We start from the raw sequence: 17,654 nt of genomic DNA on the forward strand, positions 1-17,654 counted from the left end.
AGAATGTTTACTGTAGAAGGCTTGCGTTGTCTTTTTCAGACATGTGTCTCCAACAATTACCTACCCCAAGTGTAATCTCTGGGATTTCGGTTTTCTGTGTGGCCCATTAATTACTTGTCTCACTTTGTGTCTCACAGCAAGAGAATAGGTATATTCCACTGGGGCAATTTTGTTTGCAATCTTCTCCAAGTGTACCCACACTGCATAGCCACTTGCAGAGATGGGATTTTTCTTCCTATCATCTGGGATCATCTCTAATTCAATTAAATTAGTGAGTGGGAGTTTTATACCATCATCCACTGACTCAATCATATAGTTTGCTGCTGTCCTGCTAACATTTTTTTCTTCTTAGCTTGTATGGGTCTGAGTGTGCTTTGACGTTAGAAATCCAAAAAACTTTGACTTAACTAGAGAATGGTTACTTTGTTTATCAAGCACTTCAATTTTCTTGCCTGTTCGCTTTTGCCTCTTCGGTAGACTAACGCAGGGCTCATTTTTGCACATGAATGCAGGCTGTTTGCATCTCCACATATTTCGGTGCATTTTGAGACAACTGCTTTCTCAGTAGATTGTTCATTCTCACCATTATCTTTGTCTGCTTCAAATCCTTCAGCTTGAACTGGATCTGGGCATAATACTGACAAATGTCTTTCACTGCCATATTCAGTACACTTTGTTTTCACTGTGTAGCCTTTTGAAAGAATTTTCGTCAAGCCACAACACAAATCATGTTTCTTTGTAAAGAACTTCCTCTCATCTATAGGTTTTGCTCTAAAAATTCTGCATTTTCTGGATGAGGCTTCTTTTGTATTGTATATAACTTTTCTGAACTCTCGATAGATTTGTGAAACTTTTGGTTGAATTATCATCTTGTGGAATGTGTGTTTTGTTCAGTTATCATAGACATGTTGCCTTTGAAGCTTTTTCCTTGCTTGAAGCTTGTTTTGGCAGATGGTGTAATTCTAATGCTGAGATCGTACCTTACCATTACTTATTGTCTCACGAACGCTAAAAAGACACTGATAGGGGGAAATGTAACTTTATATTCCTCCTTCTACTTGGAACCTGTTGTTACCCAAATTTCTTAGTCTATACGGAATTTTTTTGACGATTGGATTCCCGGAGTGTGTCTAGATATGCAAGGACTGCAAAGTATCCTCCATTTTTGGCACATTCTATTTCCTCAATGATGTCACTTGGGTCTTTTAACTTTGTGTTGTCTCTGTTGCTGAGATTTGCGTACTGTTCCTTTTTCTTTTTAATAATGCATTTTTGATAAATTCAGGGGAACTGTAAAATTGTTAAATTATTTGCCACACAATTTTAAGAGCTGCAACTGGATAGAAAATGTGTGCTAAATGTTTTGTTTTGGATTCACTCTTTGAATCATCTCCAAGCTATTTTATCATTAATTAGAATTAATGAGCTGTAGTGTTTTAATATGCTATGGTATTTTAGAATGATGCCTTCCATACCTAGTAATTTTCTGGGCCGATCATCATATTGGCAAAGACCTGTACTTAGCACTTCCCTAGAAGCCAGATATCTAGCAATATCATGTAGAACTTTGACCTCCTCTACTGGCGTGTAAGGAATACTGTATGGATTCAATTTTGGGGGACTTAAAGTGTCACATTATTATTTGATTGCTGTTCTTTTTGACATTTGTTTTATTCATACTGTGTGCTTGTTTTCATTATTTGATTGCATAGGGTTTTCCCATGCTTCTTGTGCAGCTTTGTGGCAGCCATGTAGATTAATTTGTGACATGAAACCTTCATGTTCAATTACTGCATGTTTTCCAACATTGTTATATGTTGCTGATGATACTGCTGTATCCTCGTGTTTTGCGAACCTTCTTTGCAAGCTCAGCGTCTTGTCTTTGTACCATGCTGCACTAACTCACAAGTTTCACCAATTTGGCCAAAATAGACAGCTAGTTAACATCCTGAATTTTCACAGAGCATAACACCGTGCTTCACGTTCTCGGTGCATCTGCTGCTTTAAGTTTCTCTTCCAAAACAATAACCTGTTAAACTAAAGAGGGCTTTTAAGACTACTCTATTTTTTTTTACCACAAGGCAGAACACCTAGATATTATTTCATATTCTCCTCATTGCAAATACACTTGAAATACTGGTTAGGAGGTTTTTCTGTTGTAGTTAGATTCTAACCCACTATAAATACAACTACAGAAGCTGACAACAGATTTGCAGAAAAAAAAAAAAAATGGGGGGAAAGTGGGTATCTTCCCCTACTGGCAAATCAAAAAGATATACAGATATCCTAAAAGACAGTCGGGCATGTTTTACCTATGGTTTATTTGAAATGGTATGAAATTCAACTACAAGAGCAGCCATGTGTTGATTTATACTAAACATTCAAAGTGATATACTGTAGTACTAAGTGGAACACTGCTAGTCATCTAGGCCATCTAAAAGTAACAATAAAATTTACTGCAAACATAATCTGATTTATATTTTGTGCTTTGTATTTACTGCAACAGCAAATGTACTCAATATAGAACTTATCTATTTACCCTGGTCATATCCCTCGAGAGGTGTAACCGACAGCAAGAAAAACACATACAAAAACAAAAGAAAAAAGAAAAGTAGCAAAAAACAAAAAAAAAATGACCATGGCCAATCTAAATGCCCAACCAACCAAACAAGTTCAGCACCTTGACACCGAAGTTGGTCATGCTCTCATCCCTCCAGATGAAACGGGACACAAGAAAGCGGCCATGTCACTTGGGTGAGGGTGACACGACACACTCTTCTGTTCAACAGCAGGGCCCGTCAGCTTTTACTGGTTTACCCCTGCCGCATCATACAGGTGCCCTGCCCATCCCACTATCCTTTCACAACACCTCTCCACTCATTCTTATCACCAACAGGGGCTCTAGCTTCCACTACATTCAGACCTCTTTTCTCCAGTGCATACATAACATCATTCATTCAAGTCAATCGCGGGGTTCCTCTTGATGTCCTTCCATTTACTTCTGCTCTGTAGATCCTCTTCAATTTTCACTCCATCCATCCTCTCCATGTGTCCAAACCAACAGAGTACTCTTATCCACACGCTTACTCAGTTCCACTCTTGTTCCAGTTCTGTCTCTCACAATTTCATTTCTCAATCTATCCAAACATAGTCCTCAAACATTAAATCTCAAAAACATTTAATTTACTTCTCTAATCTGTGTTCAGACTCCAAGTCTCTGCACAATTACGCTCTCATCCACTCCTCTCTCAACATCCGTATGTTACTTAAATATACCAAATAGAAGTGTCTAAAACTAGTGACAAAAAGTTACCGGACACAAGGCAGACTCTGAAAAGTTGCCTGCCCCATTTTTCACAACTGGAAACAATAAGACGAAAATCTTAAAAAAAAAAAAAATTGTTGCAAAGTATTGATAATCAGAATATATAACAGAACAACACTAAGGTTTTATAAATCTGCTTATAACATTCATTGCACGTTATCCATCTGCCATCAGTATGAACCTGTACTTACCAATCTTCATGCAAAGTTTGCATTGCGTCGTCTGCTACAGGCCACGTGAACTCTTTCCATGATGCTTTTAATGTATGTTTAAGTTTTGTAGAGTCATAAATGTTGCTTTGAATCTTTCTTCTGGGACTGAGGTTTTTGGCTTGATTCCTAACCACTTCTCCATTTTTCTTGTGTTCTCTGTGCATCTACTTTGGAATGATAGGCAAATGCACGACCTTACAACGCTCAGGTAAGTTATTCGACGCAGGTTTCTGATCGGCCGCCGAGTATGCAAATTGTTAACTGAACCGAAATTTCTAAACCGAACGAAGATTTTGAAATCGGAATAAAGCAAATGTTTGACTCGAAACCCGGGCGGAGACGTTTTGCAAGTTGTACGTCCGACGTAAAAGATGCACGCAGACGTTATTTCAAACACTGCAAATAGTTAAATATATAAATGTACAAATGTACTCTAAACAAGATAACCGAAATGATTTATTATAAAATTCATTTTTCGAATGTTGTTGCAGCTAATGTGTCACGGGGTGGAGTGGAAGGGGTGACCGGACCGGAACGGAGGCAGGAGGGGAGAACTCAATTGCGTAACGATCCAAAACTTTTATTCACTAAAATAAAAGTTGTCCAAAACTCTGGGACATGACAAAACAAACAGTTGTTTCTTCCAACTCAACAGGACAAGACATAACAGAACGGACAATGTTTAAAACTAAAACAGGACAAGGCATAACAAACCGGGGAATGTGTAATGAGCCAGCGCCCGCCAAACCCACAACCCAGCCTTAACTGGCAGACCAGCAATCAGCTGATCTGCTACAGCTTGAGTTCGGGGGCACGGCAGACTGGTCGCCACGGCAACCGTGACATAAAGTCAAATAATTCTTACATTTATAAATGCACAGAGGTACCTGAAAACATCTTGGATGCGCACATCTAAATGCACACGTCACTCGCGGAGTTGAGATTTTAGAGCAGATGCTATTGTAAAACACATATCAAGTTAACACGAGAAAAAAAATTGTTTAAAAAAAAGTTTCACCTGGAGGGCCCCTTAGTGGTACTAAATGATACTCATTTAGCACTTTACAGCCATTGCCATGTTTAGCTAAATTAGCAGTTGCACCTGTCCTTTAAAAAGATTAGACTTGGATGGGAAATGTTAAGACATACCCTTTCATACCCAGCGACTAATGTGTACAGGTGATTTAAGCTAAGGATCAAGGATTTTAAAATGTAAACGTATTACCTGTAGAATAAAGCTATTTAGTCGCTATCCCATTATGGAGATACAAATTTTGGGTCCAATATCTGAAATATGTTTACATTTTCACCAGATCTGCAAAACAATGGTCTCTTCAATGACCCCATTACTGTACACCTTTGTACCCAGTTCCATTCCCTCTGATGGTCTCTTCTTGTAAGTTTGATGAACTTTTAGCCGTTGATTCTGCAGTGCCTAATTGTTACTGAATTAGTCATGCTCACCATTTTATGCATTACATTATTGCTTTGCTCTCAAACAGCTTCTGAACCCTCAAATATTAACATTGTTTCGACACCAATTGTCTACAACAGCTTTATCTTGAAAACATGGTCTTTGTTGCGGTTGATTTACACAGTCGTAGGAAATTTCTTCATAAATTTGCCACTTTTATTTTAAACACGTGTCTACAAGACTAATTGTGTTGAGCACTTTTAAATGTTAAAAGATTAACATGTGATTAAATGAAGCGTTTCTCAACATGCACATTTTTTAAAAATATCAAAGAAAAAAACAGTTGCATGCTCAAAATTGAATTGCAATAATTCCTTGCAAATACAAGTTGACACCCATTTTACACCACAGAAAGGGAGTTTCACAAATGTTTAGCATGGCCGAACAGATGCAATGGAGATAATGAATTTTATTACAAATATAAAGCCAATAAAGTTGAGTTCAGGATTTCATGCAATATAAACCAGATTTTGAGCATTAAAGGGTTAAATTGAATTGATTGCAAAACCAAAATTACTTAACTAACTTAAGCGCATTCTGCAACTAATGTGTGACCATAAAAAACGTGGGGTGCATAGTTCAAGTGTCCTAAAAAGTTATAGAAACACATTTTGCCTTTTTGGTGTTAATGCCCAACTGAGTTCTAAGAGCCCTCATGCTTCATTTTCTATTGTACAAAACTGCTTTTTACCAGGTCTGTTTGGGACGGGGCAAACTTCCCTTGAATAAGAAAGCATAATGCAATTGCTCAAGTTAAAAAGTGATATTTATTAAAACATTTGAACCGAATTTAAAAAAGGAAAAGCAGTTTCAGACGTAAGCGCCCCCGTTGGCAGCCGAGCGCGGAGCAGAGTACTTAACAGAGTAATTTCCGTCTCGTCGCCCAGCACAACCACTCAGCAGCAGCGCTCCACCAATCAGCAGCAATCCGGCAGAGCCCCATCCGATGAAGAGCGCTGCGCCCAGCTCTCGCCTTTGAGCGTCTCCCAAAATTGGGTTGTAGAAGTCACGGATTACCACATGGGCCGACCACGACACCGGAATGAGCAGCAGGATGCCTGCCACCACGCACGTTGCCCCCGCCGCTGCAGCCACACGGGCCTTGGTCGCCCTCTCCTGCAGACAGTTGGTGCACTCTCCTCCAGCCCCTGCCAGCAACAAACCTACACCAATTGCAGCCACAAGTGAGACAACCAAACTCATTAAATAGATTAAAAAAAAAAAAAAAACAAAGTATGGCATTTGGTAGGCAGGTCAATCCAATTAATGCCAAGCAGGGGACATTTTAGGTTCAGAGCACCCAGTATCTGGCTGGTTTGAAAAAAAATAAATAAATGAACAATTTAACCAAGTAATAAAGAATAAGCTAACCCTGTTCCTTTTTTTCCCACCAAAAAGATCAGGAAATATATTATAACCAAATAGTAAATGTTTTATGGAATCAAAATGAGTGGTCAACTGGGGAGAAAAAGTATAAAAGTTTCAATTTCATACAAGATTAAATGTTTTTAAGAAAGCGTTGCGTGGAATAAAGTGGACTGAACAGATCTTTTGACAACGAGTTGATCACAATTGTTTTGTTCAACTTAGTTTCACAACTAAGCCTATATCAAGTTATGAAAACCTGGAGCACCCACCAAAAGACACACTGTATACACCCATGTACTTTGATCGCATAAATATTTAACCAAGTTAACAATTTACTCAAAGCGACGCTTCTATATAGTAAAAACTAGTCCCATCATCCGCACTAAATTTATGCCTGTTGTGAATGACAAGCTCACTTTCAGCATCACTCCCTACCCTACCTGCCAGGCAGTAGAGGGCAAAATCCACAAAGTTTTTTTTTTTTCCCCCAATATAAAATGACAATGCTAGGTGATCTTTGTGTAATAACACATAAACAGATCTATTAAGCGCAACAAGCAATTTAAAAAGATAAAAATAAAAAAAAGGCACAAAACAAACCTAGAAGCGCTAGGAGGAGGGCGATGACCACCAGGGCGCGCGCCGCCTGAAGATCTCGAGGAAGCGCCAACATGGAGTCATAGACCTTACACTGCATCTGTCCAGTGCTTTGTTTGACGCAATTCATCCACAAACCTTCCCAAAACACTTGCGCAGTCACGATGTTGTTGCCGATAAAGGCAGAAACCTTCCACATGGGCAGAGCGCACGTCACTATGGCCCCGGCTAAGCCCAGTGCTGACAACAATACACCAAAAACTTGCAGGCCTGCAGACGGCATCTTACTCTGGTTTGCAAACTAATGCCTGATGATGGGAAATTGAATTTCATCTCTGCTATTTGAACACCTGGCAGGGTGCAGCCCATTGGCTGAAATCAGGAGATTAGAAACACCTTGGGAAAATTAGGAGACACTGATAATCAGTGCTGGGCATATTCCTTTAAAAAAGTAATTAGTTCTAGTTACTCACTACTTCTTTCAAAAAGTTTACTAGAATTTTACTAGAATTAATCTATAGTAAAAGTAAGTAGTTACCAGCGAAAGTAACTATTTCCATTACATAAAAAAATTGTTATATGTCAAAGAATTTGAACATTTTAGAGCAGTATTTGAGTCAGTTGATTAGAGAATTAGATTAGAGGTAGTTGTGTTGTAGAACCTTATGTAATATTTTTTGCACCTCGCCAGCATCACTTGTTTCCCAATTTTTTCAAGCCATGGCACTAGTTTTTAAATCGAATAAAACTCTCGAGGCAGACAGTCCGTCCAAAAATTAATTTCTGGCACCAGTTTCATGTTTTTTAAAAATATTAAATTATCATGTTGCCTAAAGTGACAGTACAGTTTTCTAGATCAATTGGCTTGGAGGTAACACAGGTTATTAATTTAGGTTAATTAACCTACTCCAATTTGGGATTTTTTAAATGTTTTAATCCTGTCTTTGTTATAGTTTCATCTTGTTTGTTTCTTTACAGAAAATAAACAAAAGTAACACTTTATTATAGCAAAACATTACCCGTCAGTGCAACCTAAAAATGTTTATTTAGGTTCTCACTAATCTTTGTTTTCGTAAAATAACAAAAATAAAATAAAATCAGCTAAGTTGTGTGTAAGATTTTTTAAATCAGTTTGTTGTATCATTTTTTTGTAGTGAAATCTTAAACAGTGTCATTAATCAAATCAAGTTATTTATTCAGAGGTGGGTATATGAGTTACATTTACATCGTTACATTTACTTGATTAAGTTGTGGGACATTTTGTACTTCTGGGAGTATTTTTAAATCACTATAATATTTACTTTTACTTGAGTAGATTTGTGAAGAAGAAACAGTACTCTGCTACATTAGGCTACATTGAACCTGTTATTTAGGTAAGTACACCAATTCCTCCTTTGCTTGTTTTATTCCGTGGCCCCTGTGTGAGTGCCGATCTATGTGGTCCAAGCCCTGCGTCTTTAAAAGGGCAGATATTCTGGCAGGTAGCAAACCACATGTGTGTGAGATTGGGCATGGAACCCAAAGGTAAAAAGAGAAAAATAACTGAACAGAAATCAAACCTAAACTGTATTGTTTTGGCTACTCTACCCACCTCTGTATCTTACAGACTGTATTTCCCTCTACGGTTGAAGGTTCAGTGACTCGACTGATCAATGGAAAGCGCAGATACTGAACAATGTCATGTTATTTCTGCAACGAAAAAAGGGCAAATTCCTCATAATTGAAAAACACTGATCTACTGGTTGGCGCCTCTTTTTTCCCCCTTTTTCCTTGGATAACATCCTGAGCAGTGGAAGAGCAAAACATTTTTGTTCTAGGATTCTTTGGAGTCCAGACAAAAGAGTGTGTGTTGCTACCAGAAGCTGCTTTGTGGTTTCTGCTAAATCCTTCAAGCCACAAAAATGACAACAATTTAAAAAAAAAAACTAGGACACCTGTACATGACTGGTCAGGGAAGATTTAAAAGTTAAATGATAGATAGATAGATAGATAGATAGATAGATAGATAGACAGACAGATGGAGTGAGCTAACCAACCACACAATTTTGATTCTCTTTTTTTTTTTTTGCCACAGTCTTTTTATTACCAGGAAGATGGATGACAATTAAGAGAGCTCCCTCAAGTTAGGCTAATGTGATGAAAATCAATGCAATGTTCTTATTTTTAAAATGATTGACACTTTATATGAGACACTAAATAATACACACCGTTCCTTAAACTACATGAACAGATCATCGTTACAGATCAGGAGGTGGATAACAGCCCCACGACGTGAAGCCTACGTAACTCATTTTGAAATTTGAATTTCAAGGATTTCCGAGAGGGAAAACATACAAACAGAAATCCCCAAAATAGATTTCATGTTTTTATGTGGGCTAAAATAATTTGAAACACGCAGATTGCTCTTTATGTTCTTTTTTCCTTCCTCCTTTTTTTCTGTCCACTTGCCATTTTCCCCTTTTTCTTTTTTTACAAACAAAACACACAAAACACAGAGCGCCAAAGGCAGCAGTAAGCATTTGCCGTCAATCTGGTTTGGGCGCGGCCGAAAAGCAGGATGGATAAGTTTCTTTGTTCCTTTGTTAGTCTGCAGGTTGATATTCTACACAGTTTCAAAAACGCAATGACACATTTCATAAACAAATCCAGGGAATGCATTATTATCGATATATCATTTAATCACTCCATCGTTAAAGTGCGATAACCTCAGCGTCAACTGTATGCTAAAAGCTTTAGTGTGCTCTTATTTGTGTATTGTGGTGAGTTTGTTCAAGGGTGAGGCTCATTGACGAATTGTTGTGTGTGTGCTCGTAAACAAAGTAAGGAAGGCCTGAAAGATTAAATCTTTCTTTACATGTGGTACGAAATGACACAAAAGAAGAGCTGAAAGTTGAAATTTTGTCAGCGCCGAAGACATTCAAAAGGCAAACAAATGTTCTTGTAGGATGTGTCATCCTCTTGTAGACTTTTGCCCGAAACTTGGGGCATGGCCGCTGCTGAGGCCACCTGGCCGAGACAGGCATTTCTCAATTTTACCCCTTTATTTGGAAAATCCAAGTTCTACTTTGTTTATTTAACGAATTTTCCGCAATATAAGGGGCACCAGATTATAGGGCGCATCCCCTTAAAATAGTCCCTTCTCATATATTTTTCATAAATAGAGCACACCGGACTTTAATGCGCATGAAATTGAGACAACAGTAAGAGCTCCCCCGTGTATGAGTATATACCAATGATTTAAAGTGTGGCGTTGACTAAAATCGCAAAACATTGGATGCAATGGGAATGAAACCCGAAAAATGACGGTGAAAGATACATTACCACTGGACCACCAGTGGATCAGAGGACATAAGAAATGGCATAATGACCGTATCCCATTATCACACTAATTTTACAGTGCAAAGACATTGGTTTACATAGCGCATTCTGGTTAATGGTTAAACCATCTCTCCAATTATTCACCTGTGCATCAATAACAATTTGTGATTTAATATGTATGTGTACATGAAAAAGCTTCTATAGTATTTTGTTGAAAAACTTTGTTTTTTCTATTCTCTTACATTCGTTGATAAATTAAAAAAAAATAGACAGAGTGCATTATAAAAATCGATGTTCCTGGCACCAAGTAATACAATTTTGATTATGAGATAAGGTCTAATGCCATGTTGTTTGTAATCTGGACCACTTTTGTCTAGTGGTAAAGTGTATTTATGCCAGCGACATGTACCGGCAGGCATACCAGTTCAATTATCTTCCTCCCTGGGGCAGAAGTAACATCCCAGCCGCTTGTTATAGTGACGTTCCTCGATATTTGTGGTAAGGCGCATACATCTAGACGTAGTCCTTGCCGGACGTCGAGGCTGAGGCGTCAGAATGCGTCGCCTTGTACCGCGCCGTGTACGATCCCTCTTCTTTGCGTGGGCAGTTACAGCACAGCATGCCTCCACCCACCAGCATGAGAGCAGCCGCCCCCCAACCGATGTAGAGTGCGGCGCCCAGTTCCCGCTTTTGGGCGCTTACCACCAGTGGGTTGTAGAAGTCCCGCACTACACTGTGGGCCGACCAGCACACGGGGATCAACAGCAGCACGCCTGCTGCAATGAATACCGCTCCGGCCGCCAAGCACACCTTAGCCTTAGCCGCCAGATCCTCCACACAGTTGGTGCACTTGCCTCCAGCCAGTGCCAGAAGAATGGCCAGTATGCCTACCACTATGGCGATGACCACCAGGGCCCGTGCCGCCTGCAGGTCGGAGCTTAGTGCCAGCATGGAGTCGTAGACCTTGCACTGCATCTGTCCCGTGCTCTGCACCACGCAGCTCATCCAAATACCTTCCCAAACTGTTTGCGCGGTCACGATGTTGCTGCCGATGAAGGCTGTCACTCGCCACATGGGCAGTGCACACACCACGATAGCACCGATCCATCCCAGCACACCCAGGGCAGCGCCCAGGATTTGGAAACCTGTGGACACCATGGCGATGTCTTTTTCTGCTTCTTCTTAAGTTGGTGTTTGAGGAGGCCACAAAGTTCAAACAACAGGGCGGGTGACTTTTCTAAGGATGGGGTTGGGAGCAGCTATATATTGCGTTGCTTAAAGGGGGCAGGGCAAAAAGGGAAGGCTTCTCCGATGTCGAAGACCTAAACCTGTTTATCAAGCTTCTAACCCCAACTCACGCTATGGCTTTGAAAGACAACATTGAGAAGGCAACTGCCAGTATACTCATAATTACCAAGGCCCGCCCCAAATCCAGCTGCCCCAAGGTTCTCCTGAAGCTGTTCTATGTAGGTCCCCAGTGAATCATGACGCATTTTACCATATTTGACCACTTGATATATATATATTTTTTTAATGCATATACAGTCAGTAAAGACATGTGTATTTATTTTACATAACATGAGGCTTACCTATAAGGATTTTAAATGATTGTCCGCCATCTTGCTGCTACGGGTACCCCTCAAAAACAAAAACCTTGTAAAAATCTGCAAAAAATGGGAAGAAATAAAGTGTGGTTTGGTCACTTTGAGTCTTTGTTGTTTGTATTCTTCATTTGCTTTGTATAACTCATTTTCAGTTGCATCACACAATACTGGGACATCTAGTGGTCAAATGTTACACAAGGGTGCCTTTAATCTAATTCCTTGAAAATCTGCGTGCCACATCCATATCCTGCTGGATAGAAGATCAAAAGTGACATTAGAATGGACTGTTTGTATCAAAACAAAAAAATATCTTATTATGATCGAAATCCAATGAATTTTTGGGGCTGATGTTAGACCGACATCCAATATCAATGTAGAATGTGAAATGCTTAAGTGTCATTATAGTCCTCAAATGATTCCGGCTATGGCTTGGACACCCCTGTACAAGAAGGTGTCTTGCAAAAAAACTGTCTCCTAACCTTGCAATAACACAATAAACCTTTTTTCACAGTGTAGCAGTAGTATGAAAGTTGGCACATTGGGAAATCTTAAAGGTGAGGTGCGTCGTTTGACGTGTCTTTAAAAAGTTGAAAGTAGAATATTTTCTCTATTAAGTATGTGTTAACAAAGCCCAGCTGAGTTCAAAAAGCATGTTTATTTTTTCCCCGCTGCTTCTTAGCTTCTAAAAACGTGAATGTTGGAAGAGGCCTGTTTCAAGTACAGTCCAACCACCAACCCAAACACCCAAAAATATGAAAAAAAAAAAAAAAAATCAAGCGCTTCTAAGAAATACACATACTTGCACGTGTAACATAAGGAGCTAGACAGAGGTTGCAATGATGACACGAGCCAAATGATGGTGTCCGCAAGTAGAAAAACCCCAAATTCCTATCCAGACCTTTAAACACAAAATAAATTTGGGGGAACCAATTGTCTTGAAACTAAAAAAATCAAAGAGACAACTTTGCATTTTTCACCGAATAAGGAAATGCAGCACACGAAGAAGAACTATTTCACAGATTAAAGTTAAGACGTCAAATAAGAATACATAAAATATAAGAGGAGACTTTGTACATGTTGTGCATGGTTAAATCCCAGCCTACAATATGACTTCACAAAACAACTAACAGGTCAGGAGATGGACAAAGCATTCAAAAGCCGAGGTCACTGAAGGCAGCTCATTTCCTTCTTAGGGGCTTTGTGAAAGAAGGGAATCAATGACATCCCTTTTTGAGCCAGAACATCAGAACTATCCAGAACAAACTGCACCATTCAGAAGCGTGATATGGATTCTTCTTGAAGAAGAAGGCCAGTGTGGTGGGGAGTCTTTCATCCGTTTCTACAGACAGGCATCTTGGAGGGTGTCAGCCACGGTCATCTGGCGGAGTCGGAGAGCGGCAAAATCGAGGCCATGCTCTTTGTAAAGTCGGCACCAAGGCCATATTTCAGCTTGTTGCTTGACTTTTTTTTAACTGCTCGCTCGTAAAATGTCCTGACAAAGAAGCCTTCATTTATTCACGAGTCGGTACGGAATTCCCCTGTTCACTTCCAGGGCCCTTTGTTGGCACACTGACATCTGCATATTGCAGTATTCCAGCAATAGGCATCACTTTTACCCAGGCTCCCCTTGCAAACAACATGACAAAAAGCAACATGATGGCCCAAAACTGGAGTTCCAGTTTCTGGCTATTTCTCTTTTATATGACCATGTTTCATATTTATACAGACACTCCCTTACTGACGAACATTCGAGTCGAACAACAGTACATACGACCATTTTTTTCGGGATGTTTAAAAATATCCGGACATTGCTGTAAATTAGATAGTTTTGCACCTTTTTCTGAGTACAGGACAGTAATGTAGAGCGTCTTTCCGTTGCTACCGGCGTGTGGCGCTGTGAGAGCTCATACAGCATCCACCCCGAAGGTGAAATTCAGCTTCCTCTTTCTGTCACAGTCCCAGTTTGTGTGTGAACATACCGTACTGTGTTTCCAGCGCGCAGAATTATGACATTTTTATTGTTTAATAGGTCGTGCATCCATGCAATATAGTTATTGTATAGTGCAAAGAAGAGAGAAGCCGTTTGATTTTAAATGAAAAAGGGGAGTAAGGAAGTTTGATGCGCTTGAGAAAATGGTTGTATCGCTTTTTTTCGGCCACTTTTTACCACAAAGGAGGTAGTAGCCTAAATCTTGAAGCCCATCTTCCACAAGTAAGTTAAACTTCACTTAATTAATCTTTATAGAGTATATTTTTTAATTAAATGTTTATTTTTCAGTACAAAACAATACAGGTTACTTATACAAGCCTTAAACATACTTATATAAACCTTAAACATATATTCCTTACAAGATATAGCAGTGAAGCAATTCAACTTACGAACGATCTTCCGGAACGCATCTCGTTCGTAGGTAGGGGAGTATTTCTTGTAATTTCTTAAATCATATTTTCTCCTTTTGAAAAAACCCCCAAACAAACAAAAAAAATGTGCAGAAACTGACGAAAGGGCCAAGACCAGTTGGACCAAACACCTTAAAAAGAGCATTCAACAGCTTGGGTCAAAACTTACAGGGAAGAGTATACTTCTGAAAGGTTACCATGAGCTACAGCTGAGCATAAGCGTAGGCTTTACATTTCTGCCTGATTCCAAGGTAAGGTTTTTGGACTCAAGTGGACTTATATCAAGTAAGAGAACCTTGGGATTTAGATTTTAAAGCAAACAAAGTGAACTAGCATGAAGTTGATACGCTGCACACAAGGTATGATTTTAGGTTCTGTGCAACCTAAGTGTCTGGCTGTCTAAAATGTAAATACATAATTCAATGATAAATAAATAATGTACCTCTGTGTTCTCAAACACAAGCTATTTTATTACCAAAAAGATAGAATTCAGAATCATAAAAATCTGTTCCAAATCATAACTTTATAAAATAGTAAATGTTTTATAGATAAATCATCAAAATGTGATTATTATGTAGCATATAATAGAATAGAATAGAATTGTCTGTCTTGTCATTGATTTCAACGTTGTGAAACACTATATGCAACGAGAGTAGACATGGCACTCCAGGGTAAAACATGTAATAAAGACTTTGAAGAGAAAAAGGAGAAAAGACTATCAGGATAAATAAGCACACATAGTGCTTAGAAAACTGGCCTACGTTTTAATAATAATAATAATAATGCAATGGAAAACAACAGTGCATTGTTACAATGTAACGTAATACGGTCAAACTGATAAGGAGAAAATACTAGAGCAGTGTTTTTCAACCTTTTTTGAGCCAAAGCATGTTTTTTACATTGGAAAAATTTTGCGGCACACCGCTAACCAGAAATGTAACAAAATGACACTGAACAGTTTGTTTAGTTACAATATAATTTATAATACCCCCAGTTTTTACAGCAAATACACTTGACAATGACATAATATTTGCAGAAAATGATTCATAAATGTTTTACAAAATTTTAAATTTTAAAAAGTGACAATGGATAATTTCTCACAGCACATGTGACGATGTCTTACGGCACACTAGTGTGTCGCGGCACCATGGTTGAAAATCACTGTACTAGAGAATTCTAAGAATACATTCTTAAATTTCATTCTGGATGGGATGTTTATAAAAGAGTAGTGACAGAAGTATTTCCAATGCTGCTGTGCATTTTTTGATTTGTATTACTTTTCTTTTTTTAAATCGAGCATTTTTCATCATGTATCCACCTATCCTACCCTTTGTTATGGCAAAGAGAGCTTTAAAAATGCTGTAATTTTGGGGGGTGCTTGGGTTGAATTTAGGGATGTTTGAGCACTCCCAGAAACGGGCCAGTTACGCACATGCTGCACACAAATTCCAGGAAAAAAAACAAATCAACTTTACAAAGCGCTGCAGCTGTACACCACTCCAATGTTTATGTCATGGTGTAAAACGTAAGGTCCCGGAGGTATCAGTGTCGTCTTTCTGTGTGGAATTAACGGAATTTATGAGTTGAGTGAACAGTTGGATGGCGCCTGAGAGCAGTGAAACTTCCCAATAGAAACTCCTTATCTACTTTTACAGCAGAGTGGACGACAGCAAGAACTCCGTCATAATAAGAACCCATCCCCATTCTGAGGAAATGCTTACCCAAGTAAATGGTATTGGTGCTCGTCTTAATTACAACTGTCTCCCTGACTAACATACAACTGCTAACTCAGGCATGTCCAAAGAACAGCCTTGCAGCCAGTTATGGCCTGTGATCAAATTTTTAGCCACCCGCGGCCTCTGTCTCAAAATGAATATTATGTGGCCTGCCAGAAATATTGACCGCAGTATAAAACTAAATTTGTACAAAAAAACTCCACTAACATTTCACCGGATGATGGCAGTCACCCTTTGGCCACCTTGTTTTTTTCTGTGAGAATTTTAGCCCACACCATTTCCTACATGACAACTGTAAATTAAAAAAAATAAAGAAAGTTGACTGTGAGCGCCACAGCTACCAGGACAAGTGCAAATTGCAATATTTTTTCAGATTCAGATTCAGATATACTTTATTGTCATTCTAGTACACGCGTATACAGAACGAAATGTCGATACATCTGACCCGCACAGTTTCCTTGAATGTACAGATATAAATAAAATGTTGTATTGAGTTGGAGTATTGAAGTACTAATAATATACTAAATAATTATGGCTATGTATGGTATTATACAGTAGTGCAAAGAGTGCAAGAGTAGCAGCTAACCAGATGAGCAAAATGGGCAGTCAGGTAAACAAGTCACTGTACAGTAACAATAACACTGTAGTACGATAGTGCAGAGGAGAACAGATGTGCAAAGGAGTGGCTAGGTATAAAGAACTCCTAGTAGTGCAAAAAAACAAAACAGACAAACAGATGTACAGATTAGCAGCAGTGTAGACTTACTATGTGTGTGATTGACCATTTAACAGTCTAACGGCTGTTAACAATTAACAGTCTAATGGCTGTTAAATGGTCAATCACACACATAGTAAGTCTACACTGCTGCTAATCTGTACATCTGAAACGACTGCTTCTGCCTAATTTGCCCAGAGACTGTAGCTGTTTTTAAAGAATAAAATATCCAGAAGCACTGTCAGACGAAACATGCTGACTACAAAAAGCAAGCTGGAAACAATAGCTGTAAAAAGGGGAAGTCCTGGAAGCTGTTTTAATGGCGCAGCAGCGCTTTCTAACAAGACCAACAAGATCAATTTATCAGAATGCCACACTGAACAGTCGCCCCTCATACATTTTCAGCTTACCAAATCTGGGCCGCTTTCTAAAATGTTTGGACATCCCTGTGCTAAATGAAAATATTCAAAAATTGTGTCACCTATATTTTGTGAAACTGTTGCGATGAAGTAAACTGGGTACCACTGGATGCCTATGTACTTGACGCAGTTCCTAAAACAGACCTCATAGGTTGCATTTGTACTGCATTTTTAGCTACTATTCATTGGATCCGATAATATCATTGTCATATAATAAATGAAATGAATTAAATGTTTATTGAAGGTATTGTTGGATACATTAATCAAAACATGACACAAAGAAAAAACTAATGCTGAGAGTGAGCATGGCCAAATATGGTCACCTTACGCCCCCTCTCCTAAGGAAATTTGACAGATCTGTTTCTGCCAACCTTTGCTTAAAGGTTTGCACCGTATTTGCACTAAAAACCCGGTCAGGCAAAAAATTCCAGATTTTTGGTATCCTGAAAGAAATAAAGTTTCCATGCAAGTTGCTGGTAGGTCCAG

At 38.9% G+C, this 17,654-nt stretch overlaps 2 protein-coding genes across 2 annotated transcripts; both read right to left on the minus strand.

The window, feature by feature from the left end:
• Positions 1 to 5,400: 5,400 nt before the first annotated feature.
• On the minus strand, positions 5,401 to 7,302 carry LOC148349856 (claudin-like protein ZF-A89). The gene is made up of 2 exons (XM_088321272.1): positions 6,980 to 7,302; positions 5,401 to 6,174 (listed from the first exon to the last, which is right to left on the minus strand). Exons 1-2 carry the CDS (start codon positions 7,257 to 7,259, stop codon positions 5,822 to 5,824), a joined length of 633 nt encoding a protein of 210 aa, XP_088177398.1. The 5' UTR covers positions 7,260 to 7,302; the 3' UTR covers positions 5,401 to 5,821.
• A 1,713-nt stretch (positions 7,303 to 9,015) lies between these two features.
• On the minus strand, positions 9,016 to 11,517 carry LOC148349857 (claudin-4-like). The gene has a single exon (XM_088321271.1). It carries the CDS (start codon positions 11,450 to 11,452, stop codon positions 10,808 to 10,810), a length of 645 nt encoding a protein of 214 aa, XP_088177397.1. The 5' UTR covers positions 11,453 to 11,517; the 3' UTR covers positions 9,016 to 10,807.
• Between the last annotated feature and the right edge of the window lie 6,137 nt (positions 11,518 to 17,654).

Source organism: Urocampus carinirostris, chromosome 17 (genome assembly GCF_059441175.1).
Source record: "Urocampus carinirostris isolate Australia breed hairy pipefish chromosome 17, RoL_Ucar_1.0, whole genome shotgun sequence".
Classification (NCBI taxonomy): domain Eukaryota; kingdom Metazoa; phylum Chordata; class Actinopteri; order Syngnathiformes; family Syngnathidae; genus Urocampus; species Urocampus carinirostris.

Bases quoted from the DNA above. Each gene is read 5' to 3' on its own strand.
- LOC148349856 (XM_088321272.1), bottom strand. From the start codon at position 7,259: ATGCCGTCTGCAGGCCTGCAAGTTTTTGGTGTATTGTTGTCAGCACTG. The intron at 6,175-6,979 runs GTTTGTTTTGTG...CAATTGGTGTAG, and splicing joins CCTCCTCCTAGCGCTTCTAG to GTTTGTTGCTGGCAGGGGCT.
- LOC148349857 (XM_088321271.1), bottom strand. From the start codon at position 11,452: ATGGTGTCCACAGGTTTCCAAATCCTGGGCGCTGCCCTGGGTGTGCTG.